At 38.9% G+C, this 24,176-nt stretch overlaps 1 protein-coding gene across 1 annotated transcript in view; it reads right to left on the reverse strand.

Annotated features, from left to right (window-relative positions):
• The window catches only part of LOC121317895 (protein FAM180A-like), a 64,005-nt gene that overhangs the window by 12,860 nt on the left and 26,969 nt on the right, over positions 1 to 24,176 (reverse strand). The window contains exons 2-3 of the mRNA XM_041253987.1: positions 21,325 to 21,422; positions 15 to 311 (exon numbers count right to left, since the gene is read on the reverse strand). Coding sequence (XP_041109921.1) covers positions 15 to 311; positions 21,325 to 21,422 — 395 coding nt within the window. The remainder of the gene's footprint in view (positions 1 to 14; positions 312 to 21,324; positions 21,423 to 24,176) is intronic.

The raw sequence follows: 24,176 nt of genomic DNA on the forward strand, positions 1-24,176 counted from the left end.
TCGTCTTTTATGGCCTTATAGAGGTTTACAAAGGACTCGGCCCAAACCTCTTTCTGGTGCCCTGTGACCTGTGCTAGCTTGTACGCTGTATAAACAATTGTCAGAACAGTCCGCTCAAACTCTTCCTTGCATAGCATCCCCTTGTGTTGTGAGAGGTTATAGGTCAGACGCCGTATATCGGTAATCTTTTTGGGGGTCACGTCTTCCCAGATCACCTCCAGTTTCTTGGTTTTTCTGAGTGAAGACAGCTCTTCATCTTTAACTAAGACTTTACTGTGAGTCTTATCCATCTCAAGGCCAGCCAAAAGTATCTGAAAACAAAAGCAAATCATTATCTGAATGAGTTCCAGGGTGATAGAGCCATGAAGACAGTACATCCTTTTTAGAGGAAGCACATACCATTATTAACCCTTAGCAATCCATTTATTCATTTATTCAGCGTCTGTCAGACGCGTCAGGTCCAATTTATTTTCACAAGCACCGTTTAAAATATTTTTCAGAGTAAAACAGGTTTAAAAGGCAGTGCACAACAAAAGGACATCGCTACTGCATCTCTATCCAAGCCCCACCCCTTGTTTGCTGCATTTTTTACATACTACTTTACAGACGTGCATACTGATAAATCCTCACCTGATCACTCGTTTTATCACCAAACTCCCAATAATGTGATCCAAGTCATTATTTTATAACATCTCAAAAAGCTCTGCAAAATGTCTGTGGTGCAAAAGCAGCTATCTCTTTGTTATGACAATTGTATCTCTGCGGCAGAGGTTATGTGTATGCTCAGAACACCTTTTTTACGGCTTCATTCAGCTCCTATCGATCTCACTCGGCCATTGAAAAGGTTTCTCTGCTTTTTCCAGAGGAAAAACGACTACAGACCGGTGCTTTACGTCTTTTTGATGTCGGATTGGAAAGGGAAAATTGTAATGTTGGATCTGGTCTGACATAGGACCGCAAAAGTTTAACTTCTGTAAAGGAAATAAATGATTCAGGCAGGGAACACCAGCAAAGACAGTTAGGTAACTGTCCTGTACCCATGCCAACAATTGTCGCTAATAAAATAGATGATTATAAAATGAACTGTGCTTTTAACCACTTTGCATTTGGAGGGAAACTTCCCCTGGAAGGAAAAATTGTCCCCACCCCTTCCCCTGGCTTCTTTCCTGTCAATAACCAGTCAACCACTCCCCGTATTGAATGACATTCATTCAGCTGGTAACATGCTTTAACCCAGAAAATACTGCTGGGCTGAAATGACCAAGATGGTAAAGCAGTAACAGACTGTCGGAAGCCAAGGCAAGCAAACTGATGGGGGGGGATTGAAAGAAAAAAATACTTCATATGATGTTTGCACCACTGAGGAATGAAACAATATAATTAATTAAATTTACATCATTATGAAAATCAATCCATTATCCTAGGCATGCCCAACAACATTTAAAATACAATATTCATAATTATGTCAACATTAAAAAAATACCATTAGAAACATACCAATATACTTGACCTATTATAAATTTCATATTGGAAAACAAAATACAGAAACTACCTACTCCCTAGAAGCCTCCACAGTAATTTTTGTACATAAGAAATTTCAAATTAAGGGCAACATATTGATTCCTTCCGTCATTGAGACCAATGGGTTCTGAAGTTTGGAGGGCAAATACACAATATGCTGCTCTCCATAATAATAAATGTATTAGATTGCCATCTCGAGTTGGTAAAGTAACTTTCTCCACCCCCACAAATCATAGAGTGTGGGGATGATCCATGACCAGCTGTTTTACAGGGTTTAGCTATTGCATAGTCTTGATTTTGATTCCTGATAGCTGCTTTATGTTCAGAGATCCTTACTTTCAGGATTCTTTTCGTTTGACCTACAGTATATAGACCAGTCTGCATGGACAAGTTAGCATATAAATTACTCCTGTAGTATTAGAGTTAATAAAGCCCTTAATTTTCTTTTTGCCTGATCTTGGATGTTTAAAAGTTTTGGCATTTATTGTGTTTGAACACACCACCCACATTTAAAATTACCATCTGGAGGATTAGATAACCATGTAGTGGTTTTGTCCAGTTTTGGACTGAATGAATGAACCAATCTGCCCCTAATATTCTTTTTACTTTTGAAGGCAAAATAAGGTTGTTCTTCTATTATTGAATTCAGAGATGTGTCACTTCTTAATATCTGCTAGTATTTTAAAACTACCCCTTCATGTCATTAGACAAATAATTCAATTCAGAGGTGAAACACATAATTGAATTACTGTTTGTATTTTTCTCTTACTTTTTAAGGAGTATTTTCTGATCACATTATTTGGCTTTGTACATTGATTCTTTAAGGTGATAAATTTAGAGTACATTTCATCCAATTTAATCTTAAATTGTAATTCTGTACCACAATTCCTTCTTACTCTTAATAATTGACTTGTATATTTCTTATAAGCAAATGAAGATGTTGACTTTTTGCTAAAAGCAATGAATTCCGATCCATTGGTTTGTTGAATACAGCAGTTTGAAGGGTTTATTCTCCCCTTTCGAGATCCAAAAAACTGTATCCTATCTAGATCAAATTCACATTTACATATTAAATTACTATTTACAGAATTAATGTACATCACAAATTGATCTTTTGTGCTCGACCATATTTTATTTTTAAATAGAAATTAGCCAAGTCAATACCTGTATTTGGTATGTTTGTAAACAAACCGGTGACATCAAATGTAACTAAAAAATTGGAGGGGATTACTTTCATATCATTTAATAGGGCAGAATGTGGTGTAATAATAGCATCACCCTGTTCATCATATTGCTGCACGGGATATAAATGGGTCTGTGTAGCACGAGTGATTTAAAATATATAGCGTATTTAGGCACAGGGATTGCACTTCACTTCACATGCATTTAAAGTACGTAATATGTGAGCACGGGATTGCAAAATTAGTTCACATGCTGGGATTCAAGTGAATAATTAATAACTGAATCCCAGCACAACAGTATATATAGATGCACATTTCACTCGCTCAGGGTTGGGTGTTTGGTGAGTAAAGAATGGATGAGAGGAGAGAAAGATAACGTAAACTAATAATTAACCATTGCTATTTTGTGCTTGAAGGACCAACACGATACTTATTTGTTTAGACTCACAGTGTTTGTTTGTTTGTCTGTCTGTTAGTCCATTTTGTTTGTCTATTTACTTTGGCCAAAGTGCCGTGTGCTGTTTTTGTTCAAACTTTTATTTTCTGTTTCATTTATTAAACTGCGCAACAGCACAATTCACATTTCACCTCACAGCACTGTGTTTCTTCCATGTCTGACGTCATCACTAGTCTTGTCACAGAGAGACATTCACTTCTTGCTCCTGTGAGCTTCGTAATTTCTCCAAAAGTACTAATTTTTAAGGGTAATAAACATATTATTTAAAATCATAAACTTTGTAGAAAATTGAAATACCGGTGCTACAAAGATGCTTCAGGTCAATTAAACACACACTGCCCACGAAAAATAACACGAGCTTTTTAATTTATATATATAGATAGATAGATAGATAGATAGATAGATATATAGATAGATAGATAGATATATATAGACCCTTTTAAATGAAAGGCTTCAGACTCCTCCGAGTAGTCTGGGAGGAACAGTGGACTCAGGATTTGGTGGTCTCACACTGTCCCTGTGGATATTATTTCATATCACAAAACCACAATATCATTTGTTACAATGGGCAATCTTTCTGTAGGCCTGGTGAATAGCAGGGGTTGTTCACATGGCAGAGCTGTGAGGGGAGCCTCCAATCTGCTGTTAAGTTGTGTAACAGGTTGATTTGAGATGGATGACGTCAGGCCAGGAAGCAGAATACAAACACCGGACTGCATTGCAAAACTGTGTGGCTGTGCAGTATATTCATTTAACACATAACTTATACAAAAGAAAATGGCTTGCAGGCCAAAATAAACAAACAAACACAAACAAACAAAGGATTTGAGTACCTTCAGGGTGGTTTAGTAAATAGAAATCATTTTGTTTCTTTGCAGTTTACATGCAACACACCTCTCTCCAACTCAGACTCGCACACGGAGAGCGAGACCTTATATAGCAGGTGGTCAGGAGAAAATTACTGGCAATCTTTTATCTCCTGACCACCTGCATTCCACATGTGAAGGCAGGGAGAGGAAGTTAACCCTTTCCCTGCTGAATCAACATAATATTAAATAGTGGACGGCTTTCGTCTGCCCGCATACATTTAAACAAAAGGTCTTTTCGCTGTCATATTTGGAATACATAAGCTAGTATCATGTCTATATAAGTTTGAAAAATACCTGTCAGTGTTATTCAACCTGATAATAACACTCCGAAATAAACAAACAACATTTTAATAAGAGAAAGTGGAAAACCAATGCCCTTAACCCTAACCAAATAGGAAGTACAAAATGTACAAACAGTGAAATGAAAATGAAGGAAGAACACAACACTATGGGTCCCAGAGCTTTATTAAGATTTACAGACCAGACAGTTTAAATTTACTGCAGCTCTTCTTCATATAATCTCCCACATCCACCCAAAGGCATATGGAGGTCTAGGTACTGCCCCTTCCTCAAGTTTATGTGGGAGGGTCCCAGTGGAACTTTTTTGAAAAAAAAAAAAGTGATTAAAATGGTGCATTCTGGTACATTATTGCATGGTTTAACCATGTGGTAGACTATTAGTGGTCTGCTTATAGTGTCTGACAAAGTACTCCATTAGTGCAATGAAGGAGCTTTACTTCAGCAAATGCTCACCAGCAAGGCAAGAACCATGACGAAGAAAAAATGGGACTTTGTGTGCATCAAGAAGGGATGGGTTGGTATCCGGTTTTTGGATTTACCGTGTTGAAGGTACATTAACGGTATTAATACATGTTCCATTTATTCTAGCATTCCCGATTATCGTAACAACCGATTATAACAGCATTGCTTTCCTTTATACAGCAGTTTTTTTTTTTTTTTTTTTCAACAGCAAACAAGCTTCTTCTAAATCAAGCAATGGTACTTGCAGCCTTAGCAAAGTGTCTGAGGAAGATCTTTTTTGTGAACTGATACTCCTATTTAGTGAATGTTTTGAAAGAAACTGTCCCAACGACTACAGAAGTTAACCTCGTCAATGAGCCCTGCTTTTCTGTTACCGCTAGCTTCTGCTCTTGCTGTTTTGACTTTCTGTACAACGTCAAATCTCAAAAGAACCGGCTGCTCTTGGCTGCTGACTTTCTGACGTCATGTGCAGCTTTTAGAAATGCCTTCTCCAACCTTGCAGCACAGAACACATTTTGAACGTGGTCTGTTTACATTTGTCTATATTATCAACAGTCAGTTTAATGTAATTGAATAACATTAACTTTATTGTTGTATTTAGTTTATTTATTGTTAATTTATACATCACTTATCACAGATTTAGTATATTTGTTTAAATGTCGTTAATTTATTTATTTAATGTAGCGTTGACAAGGTTGTTCACCGCATCATGGTATAATGATAAAATGTCGTTCGTTTTCGCAATTAGGCCAGTCTTGTTAAGCATCAAGCAAACAGGCACAATTGGAAAGGTGCTGGGGCCCAAGATTCACACAATTCTTGCTTCTGACTTGGTGCCTTTTTTTGATTGCTTGGCTCCACTTTATCACTCCACTTGAAATGCTCTTTGTTTGACTTGAAGTGACTGAGACTCACACACACTGAGAGAGTCACACACTGTGTGTTGACTGTGTGTTGTAGTGTGTGTGTTTCTCAGTGTGTGTGTGTCTCAGTCACTTCAAGTCAAACAAAGAGCAAAAAGTTGATAAGGTGGACACCACTTAAGGATTTAACTCTGGAAAGTGCAACGAAACTTTGTCCATTGGAGGAAATGGAGTTACCAAGATCCATCCTAACTGTTTTTAGAGTCATACCCTGGCATTTGTGAATGGTGATTGCATGAGCACCAATGACTGAGAACTGCTCTCTAACAATGTAGACTCTGTCCATGATTTCAATTCAAAGTTATGGGTGACTCCATTGTTAAATGAGATGGTTATGGTTTTGACCATACTTATGTTTTACAGATAGTAAGAAACAGCTTGAAGCTTCCCTAATGCCCCATTGATGAGACCACTGGCAATGTCAATGTTCTTGCAAAGCACCAGTTTGCAGCCAGTTTGCAGTTTGCAGGCTATTTTGACTCGTATGGTAGTTTCCAGTCCAGCAGTACGACTGCAATCAGCCTTCATTTTTTTCAGCACATTTCTCTGGAAGTTACAAGGGCAATCCACAGTCCATAAGATGAATGTCCTCTCCAGGCATATAATGAAGCACGACGGTCTGGATCTGGTTACAGGCATCTACAGTAGGCATGACGCAGGTTGAGCCCTCGGGATGAAATAGCTAGGTGGCTATTTTTTTTAATTAGCAGTTGGAGGAAACCACTTCAAGTACAGTAGAATCTGCCAGAATTGATGGACACTGTATCTACTATATTTACTAATGAGAGCAAAACAAATACAAAAGAAAAACAAGGGAAACACAGATCTTTTCTAGAAAGCTGGGAGACTTTGTATAAATGGATTTTATATTTTTAAATGCTGCAATAACAGTTCTGCTTGTGAAGCATCCACACTATAATTTGACAGAACAGGTGATTTATTTGCACTGTGCAGAATCTTATTTTCTCCCATTGGTGCTTGAGCCCCGCAGCATTCAGGGAATTGCCGCCTGTGCACCTATTATCAGTGATTAAAGGCTGGTTTTCAAACAAACTAATTATCGCTTACCAATACTGTATTGGTATAAGAAAAGTGTGTTTTTAAAAAAGTAATTTCAGCTTTCAATCACTTAAAATATGCTGAAGATAACGTAAACAACACCAAGCTACAGACAGGGAGTCCCAAGCTTTAAATGTGTTACTGTTTATAAATAAGAACTCAACTTTATTATGAATATTGTGTTATTATGTTTTAAGCAACATAGTACGATAGTGTTCATTATGGTAATTGTTTGTTTATTAGTTGTAAAATTATTAGTAAAACGTGACCTATTGTTTGACCTCATTAATACAACCGACCCCCTTTCCTAAAAACATCTTCAGTCAGGGTTATAACCAAGTATAAATCTCCACAATTTTGTAAAATGACTTCACACTAAGTCTGGTGTATAATGAGTTATGGAAAGAAACGATCATTTGAGTTGTATTTAACGTGGTGTATATAGTGTTTTGAGTACAAATGACACTGAACATCAGAAAGTAGGCACTGTGAGATGAATGATCCTACTTTTAGCTCAGTTTTGGTGCAAATAGCATATATCATGTTTTGCATCTATATATCTATATATATATATATATATATATATTATATATATATATATATATATATATATTATATATATATATATATATATCCTGATTGTGGAGCTGCATTTGTGCCATATAAAAATGTGAGAAACGTCATCCGTGTGTGTGTGTCCATCTGCCTGCAGTTATTGTTCTTATACAATTCTACATTTATGCAACATACAGCGCTGTGAACATGGTATATGTTTTCTGCACTCTTAAAGTGGTCCGTCAGCCCCATAGACTCACTCATATGTGTTTGTGGGTTGCTTTGAACTCCCTAAGAGATATTCAGATACAAAGAAGCCCTATATAAAGCTAATTTGATACGAACCATATGCAAAGCTTGAAATGTACGCATGTTTTCAGTACCAAACAATAATAATGATAAAGTGTCTTCGAATTCAATGAGATAACTCCTCCTTGTCTGTGCCAATATTTTCTTTACTGTTAAACCTATAATATGACATCAGGTGTGTTATTCTATTTATTATTTATTAAACTTAACCCTGTTACTTTGATTATTAAGTGGCTTACCTAATATAAAAATCGAGGAGTTAACAACAAATAAACAATTTATTTGTCTGTGTGTGTTTTGGTTCAGCGCAGAAACAGGGAGTCACAGGTTTACATTTGGTTACAGTCAATGAGACATAAACACATAAAATTCCACTAACCTATTCAGTGCACTGATACCCACAGTAAGCCTTACCATTGGAAGAACAATTACATTCAGAGCTTCACTTGTTTAGACTGTCTCCAACTTGCATCTGTCCCTGATAATTATTTCTTAATTTTATTTAGAACTTTACAGCAAAATTGCCCTTTGAATAATTCTAAAATAAAACCTAACAAAATGATACTGCTTACTGGAATCAGTCTATGTAACCTATACTTTACATAACAACATAAAACATTTGCAAATAATCGTATAACTTAAATAAATAAATAAATAAATAAATAAAATAAACTCCACAGATGCTGCAAGCAATGGATCTCTAGTATCTCGTTGTATAACTAAATCTCGACAGTTTCCGACAAGTTTTTCTAACTTGTATGAGGAACTACCGTTCCTCTTAACAAATATATATATATATATATATATTTTACATAAAACTTGTACTTTTTACATAGGTATATACATGTCAATTGCTATGGATAAACGCATCAGCCAAATCAATAACTACGATGTGTACTTTTCTAGTTACTATTTCTTAATTGATTTATACATTTATAATACTGTAGAGAGCACGAGAATTATTGGAGACACACACAAAAGATCTTGCATTTAATGCAGTTTATTATGCGGCTACAGCAAATCAGCACCATCCACGCACTCCTATATAGACACAGACAGCCCTTCCCCACCCCAGAGCACTAGTCTGCCTCTCAAGGTGACATCCACATATTACACAAATAACACAGGAAGGGTAACAACAATTACAAGGTAATGCATTTAACAATATTGGAACTTAACAATAACTAATAATGAAACACAACGATAATAATTCAGCTTTCCCCTACCATATTTCTCACTCCCAGCATCCTCTGCTACACATTAACCTATGTAGAAAACTGGCTCTGAGTATGGCACTCCATAGGTGGCTCTGCCCAGAGCACTACATTCTACCAAACAGGAAACCAGAAATTCTCAAACAGGAAATATAGCATTTCTAGAATGGAGCAGAAAGTTTTCAACAAAAGTTTAACAAATCAATTTTACCTTAGTTTGACGACTTATATCTCATTGTGTAAAAGAGGTGTTTGTTTTTTTCACATTTGATGTAAGAAAGTTTCAGACTTTTGGTACTAATACAGATGGTAATTCTAAGTGATTTAGTTTTGCCACTGCAACATGGTGAAAAACAGCAAAACTCTTGGAGCTGTGTAGAGACTCTTGGTAGTTTCAAACAAGTTTTTCTAACTTGTAAGAGGAACTACCATTCCTCTCAATATTAAGATTACCACAGTATTTTTTTTTAACGGTCGTCATACCATGCAAATTTCATACCGTCCCATCCCTAATACCTAATGATTTCACCTCTACAACATGATGTGGTTAACTCATCCCTTTCTGTATAAGGATCTCAACGATCTCACCTCTAGAACATGGCCTGGTTAACTCATCCCTTTTTTTATAAAGATCCCAATGATTTCACCTCTAGAACATGGCCTGGTGAACTCATCCCTTTTTTTATAAGGATCCCAATGATTTCACCTCTAGAACATGGCCTGGTTAACTCATCCCTTTTTTTATCCCCAATGATTTCACCTGTACAATATGGTCTAGTTAAGTCATATGTTTCTGTATAAGAATCCCAATGATTTCACCTCTACAACATGGCCTGGTTAACCCACCCATTCCTGTATAAGGATCCCAATGATTTCACCTCTACAACATTGTTGTATTGATTGTTGGGGACTCCATGTTGAGAAACACAGCAAGTTCAGTTCACAGTTTCGACCCCTTTACTACAACAGTGTGCTGCCTTCCAGAAGCCTCCGTCACACGCATCACTGAGAACGTGGACAGGCTCTAAAACGAACAGGAGACGACCCGGTAGTAGTTGTCCACATTGGTACAAACAACACTGGAAGAGACAGACCAAAATCCCTGCAAAACAAATTGAGAGAGCTAGAAAGGAAATTAAAAGAGAAAACCAAAACTGTGGTATTTTCTGGGATGCTGCCGGCACCTTGCAAAGGACCATATGGACAGCTGGAAATAATTAATCTAAATGCATGGCTGAAGACATGGTGCACACTGGAAGGCTTCACCTATCTTGATCACTGGAGCACATTCTACAACAAGGACTATCTGTATAGGCAGAACAGACAGCACAAATAAAAAGGGAACCAATCTACTTGGAGAAAAGATCCTCTCGCAGGTTCAGAAGCATTTAAACTGGAAAGGAAGGGGGGAGAAATCAACAAAAAAACAGAAGGGAGACCACATAAAAACAAGGACGACAACTCGGGTAAGACAACCATTAAATTTATTTATCTTAATGCTAGACGTATCAGAAACAATTTTAGAACTTGAAGCTACTGCATTAAGAAGTAACTATGATGTGATAGGTGTTGCTGAAACTTGGTTGTCTGAAAATGATGGGGACGAATATAGTATTCTTGGGTATACACTGCATAGGAAGACAGGCAGGACAGGCAGAGGGGTAGCGCTATACATAATAATCAGTCTTGAGGCACAGGTGTTAAATCTGGACAAAGAAAACAAAACCAAATCAATATAGGTCAGAATAACGGACAAAAATTCAAAGGGCATAATAATAGGAGCATGCTATAGACCTCCAGATTCAGACGGCGAGCAAAATAATCTGTTATACAATGACATTAAAAATGCGTGCAGCAAAGGAGAAGCCATACTAACGGGGGATTTCAACTTCCCCCATATGAAATGGGAAAATCCGATGGGTAGCACGACGGATGAAATTTAAATGGTGGAAATGACAAATGACTGCTTCCTAATGCAATTTGTCAAGGCACTGAATAAGAGGGAGGCATGCCTTGATTTAGTCATTTCAAATAATGAAGACAGAATAACTAAAACAGGTCAGAGAACCACTAGCAAACTCAGACCACAACATGGTCTCATTTTAAGTGCTTTTTAAAAATCAAAAAGTAATGACTAAAGCTAAGGTTTACAATTTTAGAAAGGGAAATTATGAAGGTATGAAATAAAGACTAACAGAAGTAGATTGGAGTAAAATAGAGAAAACATCCACGGAAAAAGGATGGCTATTTTTTAAAAATGTAGTACTAGAGGCACAAAACAATTACAACCTAAAAGTGGACAAATCTAAATCTAAAACTAAATTGCCAGAATGGTTTAATAGAACAATTAAAAAAAAAATTCAGCAAAAAAGGTACTTTACAGTGTTGAAAAGGGATGAAAATCAAAGTACACAGAAAGAGTACACGGAACTGCAAACGCAAGTCAAAAAGAAAGTTTGAAAGGCCAAGAGAGAGATAGAAATGAACATTGCTAAGGGGGCTAAAACCAATTCCAAAATATTTTTTCCAATATTACAACAGCAAGAGAACATTCAAAGAGGAGGTTATATGTCTAAGAGATACAAATGGCAAAATCATTGACGAAGGAAAGAAATAGCAAATATATTAAATTATTACTTTTCACAAGTTTTTACAAAGGAGGATATGGACAACATGCCCCACATGTCAACCTGTTCCTATCCAGTTTTAAATAACTTTAGCATAACCGAGGCAGAAGTGTTAAAGGGACTAGGAGATCTTAAAATAAACAAATCCCCTGGGCTGGATGAGATCCTCCCAATAGTACTGAAAGAAATGAAAGAAGTTATTTACAAACCGCTAACCAAGATCATGCAACAGTCTCTTGACACAGGGGTTGTACCAACAGACTGGAAAATTGCAAACTTAATACCAATCCACAAAAAGGGAAACAAAACTGAACCAGGTAACTATAGACCAATAACCCTGACTTCTATTTTATGAAATCTTATGGAAATTATAATAAGATCCAAAATGGAAAATTGTCTATATGTAACAGTATCCTGGGAGACAGTCAACATGTTTTTAGGAAAGGGACCTGCTTGATTTTTTTGAGGATACAACATTGACAATGGATAATTGCAAAGCATATGACATGGTTTATTTAGATTTCCAGAAAGCTTTTGACAAAGTCCTGCATAAAAGATTAATTCTCAAACTGAATGCAGTAGGGATTCAAGGAAACGCATGTACGTGGATTATGGAGTGGTTAACATGTAGAAAACAGAAAGTACTGATTAGAGGAGAAACCTCAAAATGGAGTGAGGTAACCAGTGGAGTACCACAGGGATCAGTATTAGGTCCTCTGCTATTCCTAATCTACATTAATGATTTAGATTCTGGTATAGTAAGCAAACTTGTTAAATTTGCAGATGACACAAAAATAGGAGGAGTGGCAAACACTGTTGCAGCAGCAAAGGTCATTCAAAATGATCTAGACAAGATTCAGAACTGGGCAGACACATGGCAAATGACATTTAATAGAGAAAAGTGTAAGGTACTGCACGCAGGAAATAAAAATGTGCATTATAAATATCATATGGGAGATACTGAAATTGAAGAAGGAATCTATGAAAAAGACCTAGGAGTTTTTGTTGACTCAGAAATGTCTTCATCTAGACAATGTGGGGAAGCTATAAAAAAGGCCAACAAGATGCTCGGATATATTGTGAAAAGTGTTGAATTTAAATCAAGGGAAGTAATGTTAAAACTGTACAATGCATTAGTAAGACCTCATCTTGAATATTGTGTTCAGTTCTGGTCACCTCTCTACAAAAAGGATATTGCTGCACGAGAAAGAATGAAAAGAAGAGCGACCAGATTATTCTGGGTTTAAAATGCATATCATGTGCAGACAGGCTAAAAGAATTGAATCTATTCAGTCTTGAACAAAGAAACTACGTGGCGACCTAATTCAAGCATTCAAAATTCTAAAAGGTATTGACCCAAGGGACTTTTTCGACCTGAAAAAAAGAAACAAGGACCAGGGGTCACAAATGGAGATTAGACAAAGGGGCATTCAAAACATAAAATAGGAGGCACTTTTTTACACAGATGTGAGGGTCTGAAACCAACTCCCCAGTAATGTTGTTGAAGCTGACACCCTGGGATCCTTCAAGAAGCTGCTTGATGAGATTCTGAGATCAATAAGATACTAACAACCAAACAAGCAAGATAAACCGAATGTCCTCCTCCTGTTTGTAAATTTTCTTATGTTCTTAACATGGCCTGGTTAACTCATCCCTTTCTGTATAAGGATCCCAATGATTTCACCTGTACAACATGGCCTAGTTAACTCATCCCTTTCTGTTTTAGGATCCCAATGATTTCACCTCTACAACATGGACTGGTGAAACCGCCCCTTTCTGTATAAGGATCTCTATGATTTTACCTCTGCAGCATGGCCTGGATAACCCACCCCTTTCTGTATAAGGAGCCCAATGATTTCACCTCTACAACATGGCCTAGTTAACTCATCCCTTTCTGTTTAAGGATCCCAATGATTTCACCTCTACAACGTGGCAGGGTTCAGTCTTCCCTTTCTGTATACCCAATGATTTCACCTCTATAATATGTCCTGGTTAACTCATCCCTTTCTGTATACCCAATGATTTCACCTCTATAACATGGCCTGGTTAACTCATCTCTTTCTGTATAAGGATTCGAATGATTTCACCTCTACAACGTGGCCAACACATTTACTAAATGTAGCTCTCAGATTGTGTTAATGAAAATATCTCAAATGCATTGAAATGTGCTTGCTGCAGGACTTCATTAACACTGAACGTGGGAGCTGCAGCATGCTGTGAGCTCAGGACTTAACTAACACTGAGCATGGGACCCTCAGCATGCTGTCAAACCAGGACTTCACTAACACTGAGCATGGGAGCTACAGCATGCTGTCAGATCAGGACTTCACTAACACTGAGCATGGGAGCTGCAGCATGTTGTTTCCCCATGTTACAAGTGGACACAATTAAAGGTGCAGTCCACATACATTTTCAGCCAGTCTTGTGTTGCTAGGTGTGGGATGGTATAAAATTTGCAAAGTATGTTAACCGTTAAAAAAAAAATACTGTGGTAACCTTAATATCACGGTATACAGTACATCATGCAAGCTATCAAATAAAGGCTCAGAAGAAGAAAGACGAATGAAAATCACTTGAATTATTGTAATTCACAAAAATAAAACCAACAAAACATACTTCCTTTCATGCAATGATTTAAACATTTGGTATTTAGTATTTTACTATGCCAGACAACTTGGTACGTTTATTTTTTTTATAAAGACAATCGGGGGGAAAAAAAGTTTACAGCACCACGTCATTTTGAGCAAATAACAGATCTTAATACTGTTGTAGTATAACATTGAGAGAGTACGTCTGTCTAAACATTTTAACGTATACAATTAAATAAATAAATAAATACTTTGTTTCGCTGATGGTAAATAGAATTGGGAAATGATCTGTCTTATTGCTTAAAACACAAACATGTACCCAAGGTTATTGTTTAAGAGCAGAGATGAGCTGTTTATTTTTTTAACCAGATAAATAAAATACGTATAGCAAAAAATAAAAATGTATTTTAATACTAAAACGTGTTATTGGATTTATAGCTACACGTCACGACATTGCACAAGTAAGCTTCCAATGATTACTACACATGTGCAGTGGCGGCTAGTGAACTTTGAGAGGGTTGGGTCGTCGGAGAACCAACTCTTATTTTATCCCCCAGCCATAATGCCGTATTTCACTTCTCCCAAATACACGTATAACATAAAAACATTGCATACTACTTACACTCGATGTACTGTATTTAACTGTTCTTCAGTTATCCTCTCGTAGTTGCTACTGTGCATTACATTACTGAAATACAAAACAATAACCTGTCGGATGGCGTCTCGCTCGTCTGGCTGAATAATACATATAAACATGACTTTTCGCCATCATATATAAATCAAAATCATAATAAACAATACAAAATAAACAAAGGGGCAGGACACTCCACCATACATGCCCCACCCCTTGTGCGCAGCACACATGGCCTTAAAGGCCACTTCCCCCCAGATCACAGTCCCGGCAGGAACAGGGGTAGCAACTGGCCAAAGGTGGCAGCCACGGTGGCCAGGCTGACTGTACATAGGCTAGCTCCTCCGGCCAAGGCAATCCTGGCAACCACCCGGCTGTCTGTGGGGGTGGTCTCCTGACCTCCCCCCCCTTTTCTGTAGCCGGCAGCTCCCTGTTGTGGGGCTCCGGCCCCCAAATTCTCTGCAGCGAAAGTGCTGCGGGGCAGGTGGTCTCCTGACCTCTCCCACCTTTATAGCCTGCCGCTCCACCTGGTTGGGCTCCCGCCACAGTATTTCCTAGGCGAAGCGGAGCTGTCGATGAACCTAGGTGATGGTAGCAGCGGACCCTCGGGAGGTGACGGCAGCAGCGGACCATCGGTGGCGACAGCAGCAGCGGACCCTCGGGAGCTCCACTTCTCCCTTGTACCCTGTAACTGGTGGCTCCACAGGTGATGGGGAGCAGCAGGCAACCCCAGGCAATATGCAGCAGCAGGCATCCTTGAGTGGTGTGGCAGGCATCCTTGGGCAGAGTGCGGCAGGGCATGAGCAGTCCCACCCATGGTGGTGGAGGTGGGAGCGGCAGGTAGTGCACCCATGGCGGTGGAGGCAGAACCATCAGGTGTTCACCCTCTGCTGGTGGAGGTGGGAGCAGCCAGTAGTCCTCCCATGGCAGTGGAGGAGGTGGAGACAGAAGCAGCTCCTCCTGCTCTGCTCCTGGTGATGGAGGAGGTGGAGACAGAGGTAGCTCCTGCTGCTCTTCTGCTGGTGCTGGAGACTCCTCTCCCTCTGGCATTGGAGATGGCAGTGATGGCTCCTTTCCCTCTGGCACTAGAGATGGCAGCGATGGCTCCTCTCCCTCTGGCACTGGAGATGGCAGTGATGGCTCCTCTTCTCCCTCTGGCGCTAGAGACGACAGCAATGGCTCCTCTCCTTCAAGCATTATCGCTAGCCCGACCCTCTCGATCAGCGCTGTGTACCTTTCCTCTCTCTGTCTCTCCAGCAGCGCCGGTCCAGGCTACTCACCGCTCCAACACCTCGGAGCATCCGAGCACCACCACCTCTCATTGCTCCTCCACCCCCACCACTAGGACTGGGTCAACGACCTCCTAGATTGCCGGCCCAAATGGCGACCAATGTTGGCCCCCAGCTGGGATAGAGGTGCTACCCTGCCCTGTTGCCATACCAGCAGCAGGACAGATACCTAACCTCTGTATCCTCCTTCCCCCCTACCTGTTTTAGGTGCCACTTGCCCATCTGCAATGGAGTGTAATGTGGCAGCATGAAATCTGTCATCAGAAGCGGGTAAGCAAGGGGAAAATGTTTGTTTAACCTCAGATCGGCTCAGCACTGGCAACACAAGCATTACAACAAAAATGCATGAATTCTAACCTTTCGATTAGGAGACAAAGTAACGCTGCTGCTTCCAACCTCAGTATCGAAACTGTGTGCTAAATGGCAGAGCCATATGAAGTGATTTGGGTTATAGGAAAGGTGAATTATGATAATAGACAGCCTGATCGCAGTACTAAAAGATAAATTTATCAAAGCCCTGGCAGACAAGGGGGGCCTTATTTATAGCCCCAGGTGAAGTAGAGGATGATTTAGGCCCCAGTCTAGAGACCTCTAGCACCAGAGACTTTTCGATGGGGAAACAGTTACTTCCCGATCAGCACCGAGAACTGTGTAAGTTAATTCAATGATGTTTTTTCTGACGTGCCCGGTAGAACTAACCATGTTGAATATGCCATTATCTCTCCTCCAGGTGTCACGGTGCAAAAAAGACCTTACCGGATCCCAGAAAGTTGACAAAGTGGAGTTAGCAAAGAGGTATGGGCGATGCTCGAACTTGGTATGATTGAGCATTCCAGGAGTGAGTGGTGCAAACCAATTGCGATAGTGGCCAAAAAGAACGGCACCAACCAGTGGGTGTTGGATACTATTAAACAGAGAGTTGCCAGACCCCCGCTCTCATCACTCCAGACTTCACTAAGAGATTCATCCTCCACACAATGCGTTGGATGTCGGTTTATGTACAGTCTTGTTCGAAATGTAAATGGAGTAGAACACCATATGCTGTACCTCAGTAAAAACACGCTCCCTTGGGAGCGCAAATACTCCGTGGTTGAAAAGGAGTGTTTGGCCGTTAAACGGGCTACTCATGCCTTACGATATTACCTGCTGGGACATTTGTTTGATTTCATCACTGACTATGCCCCAATCAAGTGGTTAAGCACAATTAAGGACAGCAATGTCCGGATAACTCGTGGTATCTGGCATTGCAGCCCTTCATGTACCACATGATACACCATGCATGGAAAGACCACAAAACGGACTATACAGACAAACACGGTGAGCTGATTTAATGATTATTATTATTACCTCTGTCTCCAATCCCGTTCTCCACTCACCGAACACACAACCCCTAGTATGTGAAAACATGCTGCTTTTATGCAGCTGTACCGAGACTCGACCTCTAATCAATCACTCAGTTGGAGTCGCAGTACAACTGCACATGAATTAATAAAGTGCAATTCCCCGTGTTCGTATATTATTACTTTTTACTTGCACGTGAAGTGTTGTGCAATCCTCGTGCCTAAATACAAATACACATTTTAAACACTTGTGTTACACAGACCCCCGTTTATATCCCGTGTACCAATGACTATACACCAACATTAACACACAACATATAACAGAAAATACACACAGGGGCGGGCACTTTGCCACAGTCTGTCATTATTAATAATACTGCTTGTTGTTATTGAGACAGCTAACATGATCTGGAGCTGTTGCCAAAGGCCAGCACTAAACCCGGATCAACATCATGGCCCTGTATTCACTATGAGTACTAGAGCACACTGTGGACTGGTGTTTGTGTATGTGTTACGTGTGTCTGACTCGAAATGGGACAGTTATTACTTTGGGGCCAACCCGTAGATTACAAATAAGGAATGTATGCCTCTGAATTGCTTCATTAACATTGTTATTATATACCGTTGTTTGCCATCAGCCCAGTGGATACAAATATTAAATAATCATTACACCTGGATTATCGTTGTCTATCTGATTATTGATCACCTGCACCTGCACACTGTTAACTACTTTGCCACAGTTATATTCAGTTTTATGCAAAAGATGTCTGTTTTGTTTGTAGGAAAGTGTAGCTCGTATGACAGTTTTCTCTCAAATGTTTTAACTCTGCTCTTTTAAAACAGTCATGGGGATTTTAAACAGAACAAGTAATTTTCTTGGGTTTTCTATGATTCTATATTAACCTTGTAAAACTACATACACTGTTGATTTAGTATTCTCTCTATATGTGTAACTCTGCTCTTTTAAAACAGTCATGGGGATTTTAGACAGAATAAGTCATTTTCTTGGTCTTTCGACGCTGCTATATTAACTTTTTAAAATTAAATACAATGTTTTATTTAGCATTTCTCCTTTTAAATTATTGGTGTTTATGGTGAACATATTTTAATGTGTTTAGTAGTTTGACGGTCTGTGATTGTATACATAAAACATGTTGTTGCACAAGCACTATAAAAATGTAAACCCCGTCCTTTCAAGCCTTTGATTACCCTCATAAATGTGTTCTCGTTAAACACTGATTTTTGTTCATATCATAAGTATATATATATGCGATAAGCAATAAGTGTGTGTGTGTGTATATATATATATATATATATATATATATACACACACACACACATATACAGTGCCATAGAAAATGTACACCCCCTTTCAAAGTTTTCACATTTTGTTGCCTTATAGCCTGGAATTAAAATGCATTAAAATAGTTTTTTTTTCATTTATCTATACATCCTACCCCACCACTTGCAAGTGAAAAAAATATTCTGGAAATTTGTAGAAAATTAATTAAAAATAAAAACTGAAATAGCTTGGTTGGATGAGTGTCCACACCCTTTGTAATAGCAATCCTAAATTCGCTCAGGTGTAACCAGTCACCTTCAAAATCGCACACCAAGTTAAGTGGCCTCCACCTGTGTTAAATTATAGTGATTCACATGATTTCAGGATAAATTCAGCAGTTCCTGTAGGTTCCCTCTGATAGGTAGTGCATTTCAAAGCAAGACTCAACCATGAGCACCAAGGTGCTTTCGAAAGAACTCCAGGACAAAGTTCTTGAAAGGCACAGATCAGGGGATGGGTATAAAAAAATATCAAAAGCCTGGAATATCCCTTGGAGCACAGTCAAAACGATTATTAAGAAGTGGAAGGTGTATGGCACCAAGACCCTGCCTAGATCAGGCCGTCCCTCCAAACTGGATAACCGAGCAAGAAGAAGACTGATCAGAGAAGCTACCAAGAGGCCAATGGCAACTTTACAAGAGCTACATGATTTTATGGCCAAGACTAGTCAAAGTATGCATGTGACAACAATATCCCAAGCACTCCACAAATCTGGCCTGTATGGTAGGGTGGCAAGAAGAAAGCCATTAATCAAGAAAGCCCACCTTGAATCCCATTTGAAGTACGCAAAAAAACACTCAAGAGATTCTGTAGCCATGTGGCAAAAAGTTTTGTGGTCTGATGAAACTAAAATGGAATTTTTTTGCCTAAATGCAAAGCGCTATGTTTGGTGCAAACCCAACTCAGTGCATCACCCAAAGAACACCATCCCCACTGTGAAGCATGGTGGTGGCAGCATCATGTTATGGGGATGTTTCTCATTGGCAGGGACTGGGGCACTTGTCAGGACAGAATGGAAAATGCATGGAGCAAAGTACAGAGAAGTCCTTGAGGAAAACCTGCTGCCCTCTGCAAGAAAGCTGAAACTGGGACGGAAGTTCACCTTTCAGCATGATAACGACCCAAAGCACAGAGCCAAAGCTACACTGGAGTGGCTGAGGAACAAAAGGGTAAATGTCCTTGAGTGGCCCAGTTAAAGCCCCTAAATCCAATCAAAAACTTGTGATATGACTTGAAGGCATGACTGTCCATCAACGCTCCCCAAGAAACTTGACAGAGCTTGAACAGATTTGTAAAGAAAAATTGTCAAATATTGCCAAATCTAGTGCAAAGTTGGTGAGACTTATCCCAACAGACTCACAGCTGTAATTGCTGCCGAAGGTGCTTCCACCAAGTATTAACTCAGGGGGGGTGGAGACTTATCCAATTGTGATCTTTCAGTTTAGTATTTTTAATATATAATTTTTTTCTCAATAAAAACTTTTTTCCCCTTAACAGTGTGGAATATGGTGTGTAGATAAGTGGAAAAAATGCTCATGGAAATGCCTGAAACTCTGAGGCACTGACACAACAAAATTCAAAAACAAAAAAGTTCAAAGGGGTGTAGACTTTCTATAGACACTATATATATATATATATATATATATATATATATATATATATATATATATATATATATATATATATATACTCACTAAGTGTCTAATATATTATAATACATAAAAATAAAATATAAAAAAAAAAAAACCCAAAACATGGCCACTCATTAGAGATTCATAGATTCACTAACAAGGGCAGAGGTCCTCATCCATCAAACTTTTCACATAAAGCTATAGTAATAATACTACTGATGGGTTAACCAAGCCATGTTGTAAAGGTGATGTCATTGGTATCTGACTTGACGAACTGAATGGCCTATGCGTGGTTCATGTTTTAATCTTCTATTAAGCCTATCACCATGACCACCAGTTAACCTCTATAGAGGTCATTGTTTCTTCAGCTTTCTGGCCTTTGCTGGAATAGCATACAGATGAAAAAGTGACACAGTTACTAATCACTCAGTTTAAACTGGCAACATTAGGTTACCAAGACACTTATACCTTAAATAATATGAAACCATGTGATTGTCATTCACACATGGTAAGCGTTCCTTATTTCAGAGTATGTCATTTATATTTCTACACATTTCCCTAACTATAGCATATAACAATCAGTCTGGGTGGTTCTTGGTTATGTTAGACCAATACAGAACTTTTATCATTTTTTTTATGTTTTTGCTAAATCTGCCTTTGCCTTTACCTTTCTTTGAGATGCTTTGAGCTTGTTTGGAAATTCCTAGGTGCCGTGACTATAATGAGGAAGGTTGCTCAGCCCTGGCATTTAGGATTCACAAGACAGGCTCAAAGACAGCTAAATGCAGATTTAGAGAAAAATAGCAATTTAATTTTGGAGTAACAAAATAGAACCTCTCAAAATGCTTGCAAACACCATAAAATAGTAAGGGGGTGTACAAAAAATGTCGTTCAGAAATAGTGATATTTGAAGCCACTTACTCTTTACGTAATTTACATAGTAAGTTAGGGGTCTGAGTGGGGTAAAACAGGCAACAAAAGCCCAGAGCCCAAGCCCAGTGGCATCTATTTATCTGCGTCTCTTACCTCGTACAGCAGATTTACTTCCTCCAGCGAGTTCTGGAAGACAGGGTTTAGCATGGCAGCTGTCCCTCTCTTTACCAGCATTGCAGAGGGGAACAGGTCTGGAAAGAAAACAAGACCGGACATTTTTATTTAGTAGAGATATAACAATTTGTGGATTATCAACCACTCAAGTCTCAATTAAACATTCATTGATCAATGAATTGCCCTGCTGCCTCACGTCTCACATATAGGTTTGTGGCAGAGATCGAATGACGCTTGGTGTTAGATCTCCCTCCCGACCTGAGAGGGTACTAGATAAATGGAGCAGAATAACCTGAACAAAAAGCATGACACTTTATTCTTGTGGTTAGGTGAAAGTCGGCCGGCTAGAAAAGGGACCGAGCTACGGTACCCAAACTCAATGATCTGGGCGGGAAACGGCATGGCATCAGTAACACGATTCGGAGCTGGAGTACAAGCCAGCATTAACCCGAACATCACTTTTCACCCCAGCATTTCACGGAGTACTGTAATCACCACTAGCACTTAAATTCACTCACTGTCTTGTGTTTGTGTTTTGTCTTTAGTGTGGGTGTTTGGAAAACCTGGACTTTTGGTTGCGGGTCAAACCCAGGGCTTACAGTTACAAGTGATACATGCCGCTGTATCACTCCAGCATTTATTATTTACAGGTGTTTGCCTTAGGGTTCTGGACATTGTTATTATTATCAATAAACACCCCTGCATCTGAAAGTAACTGTCTGTGTGTTTTGTACCTGCATTGCACTGCACTCACCTGTATCCACTCCCGCTTTGCCACAAGATTCTATTGCTTTTCAATCATATTTAAAGTCTAGATGCATGCTGCATATCACTATGTGTAACATTATGCACATGCATGTTTTCAGTTGTATATTGTGAAGAGTCTAACCATGACATTCCTAGTTGTATACTCTATGTGCTTTGTAAAGTATCTGTACTCTGTAAATAGTTGTGCTTTTGAAAGAACAGATCAACTGCCCTGCCTAAAACTTGCTGAAAGCTTTAGTTAAGCTTTAGACTGGAATACAATGTAATATACTGTATCTCTTAGCAGTCACCTTTGGACACACCCATGTTGTGTTATTGTTTAAAGTAATTGTTAAAAAAAAAAAAAAAAATCCATAGCTCTTAGCCATTTTGCACTTCCATTAGCCACAAAGGTGTTCTGTGCAGTTTTGAAAGAAACATGTGCTACAGCAGAAACATATTTTCATTTTTAAACAAGATATCTGGTGCTACTTTAGGTTAAAGGAAGCTCTCAATTGTGATGCCTTATTCGTGGGTTATCTGTTTGCTCTTACTGGACATTTGACAGTCATATAAAGAATGGAAGTACACAACCTGAAAGAGTTCTGGAATCATTGTGTTAGTGACATTCAATTTAAGATGTGGGTTGGGCTGTGCACTCGCCCCATCGTACAGTTACATCTGCAATAAAACAGAACGATTCAATATTATTCCTGTGTTAAATCGACCTAGTGTTATTTATTGAACAGCATATGCAATAAATATAGAGTGGAAAGGTGTTTTGAAGCAGCTGATTGGTTATCAACTGGAAGGAAGTCATTGATGGGTGTGACAGAAAGACAACGATCCTTGGTGGTAAATCCCCCTCTTGACCTGCAAGGGTGCTAAGTAATGGGAACAGAATACTCTCACTACGTCGGTCATGTAGAAAGGAGGCAGACCTTCAGTACACTAACTCATTGACCTGGAGGGTAAATGATGTGGCAGCTGCAGATCATAAAAAGCAGCTGCAATCGTTTACCAAGGGGTCATGAGTGATGGTATAAATAGGGGACGAGGCAATGCCTGTTCCTTCATTTTTAGTTATTAATAAGTGACCTGGAAGGACCTGTATTTGTGTGGTGAATAATTGTGTTTGTTTTGTTCTGTCTATTGTTGCTTGTAATCACTAGACGTCTAACACGTTCTGGAGCTGTCTCCAGAGGCCAGCACAAACACAGAACAGCACTTCACTTGTACCACTGTAAACTGTATTGTACCACAATCACTAATTCACGCACTAAAGGGACTTGTGTATGTGTTTTGTGTTTAACGTGTGGATACAATAATGGGACTATTATTTCGGGACCAGCCCGCTGTATTAGTTACCAGCATTATTATTTACTGTTTGTTTCGCCGTCAGGCACTGGGCTTAAGGAAATAAAATAAACAAACCTTTTTCACCTGGATTACAATTGCCTGTCTGTTCTTTGATCACCTGCACACTACTAACCACTTTGTCACAATAGGATAAGGACAATTTCAGTCATCAGGTGAAATGACCGAGGAAGTGCAAGACAGTCAAAAAACAAGGCTTGTAAACAGATTTCTTTAACCTAATGTACCAGATATCATGTTTTAAAATGAAAATACATGTTTGCTATAACTGCACATTTTAGACCTTTAATGAATGGATGTGCATTATGGATACATTTTATGGAACTATTTTGTTAGATACAATTACTTTAAATACATACGGTACGTATTTAATAAGCAGGCAGGGCAATACCAAGAGCACTTATTAACCTGACACCACAATCCTCAAAACCTGCACCTCATCAGTCACACAGTCTCCAAAAAACACCTACCAACATCAAAGTTAGAGACGAAGGGAATTCCAGACACACACAGATCAATAACCCACATCTGGTGCTATATGTTCATGAGCCTCAAACCAGATGCCAGACGCTGCTGTCATTCATAAAAATGTAGTTTGGAATAATATATTACTCTTCTTTAAGGAGCACCTAACTAGTATGGAAAGCCCTGCTTTGAAACAGTTCCATTCAACGATGTTGGACTGTATCACTGTAAAAGATACCAAT

This window comes from Polyodon spathula, chromosome 7, assembly GCF_017654505.1.
Source record: "Polyodon spathula isolate WHYD16114869_AA chromosome 7, ASM1765450v1, whole genome shotgun sequence".
Taxonomy (NCBI): domain Eukaryota; kingdom Metazoa; phylum Chordata; class Actinopteri; order Acipenseriformes; family Polyodontidae; genus Polyodon; species Polyodon spathula.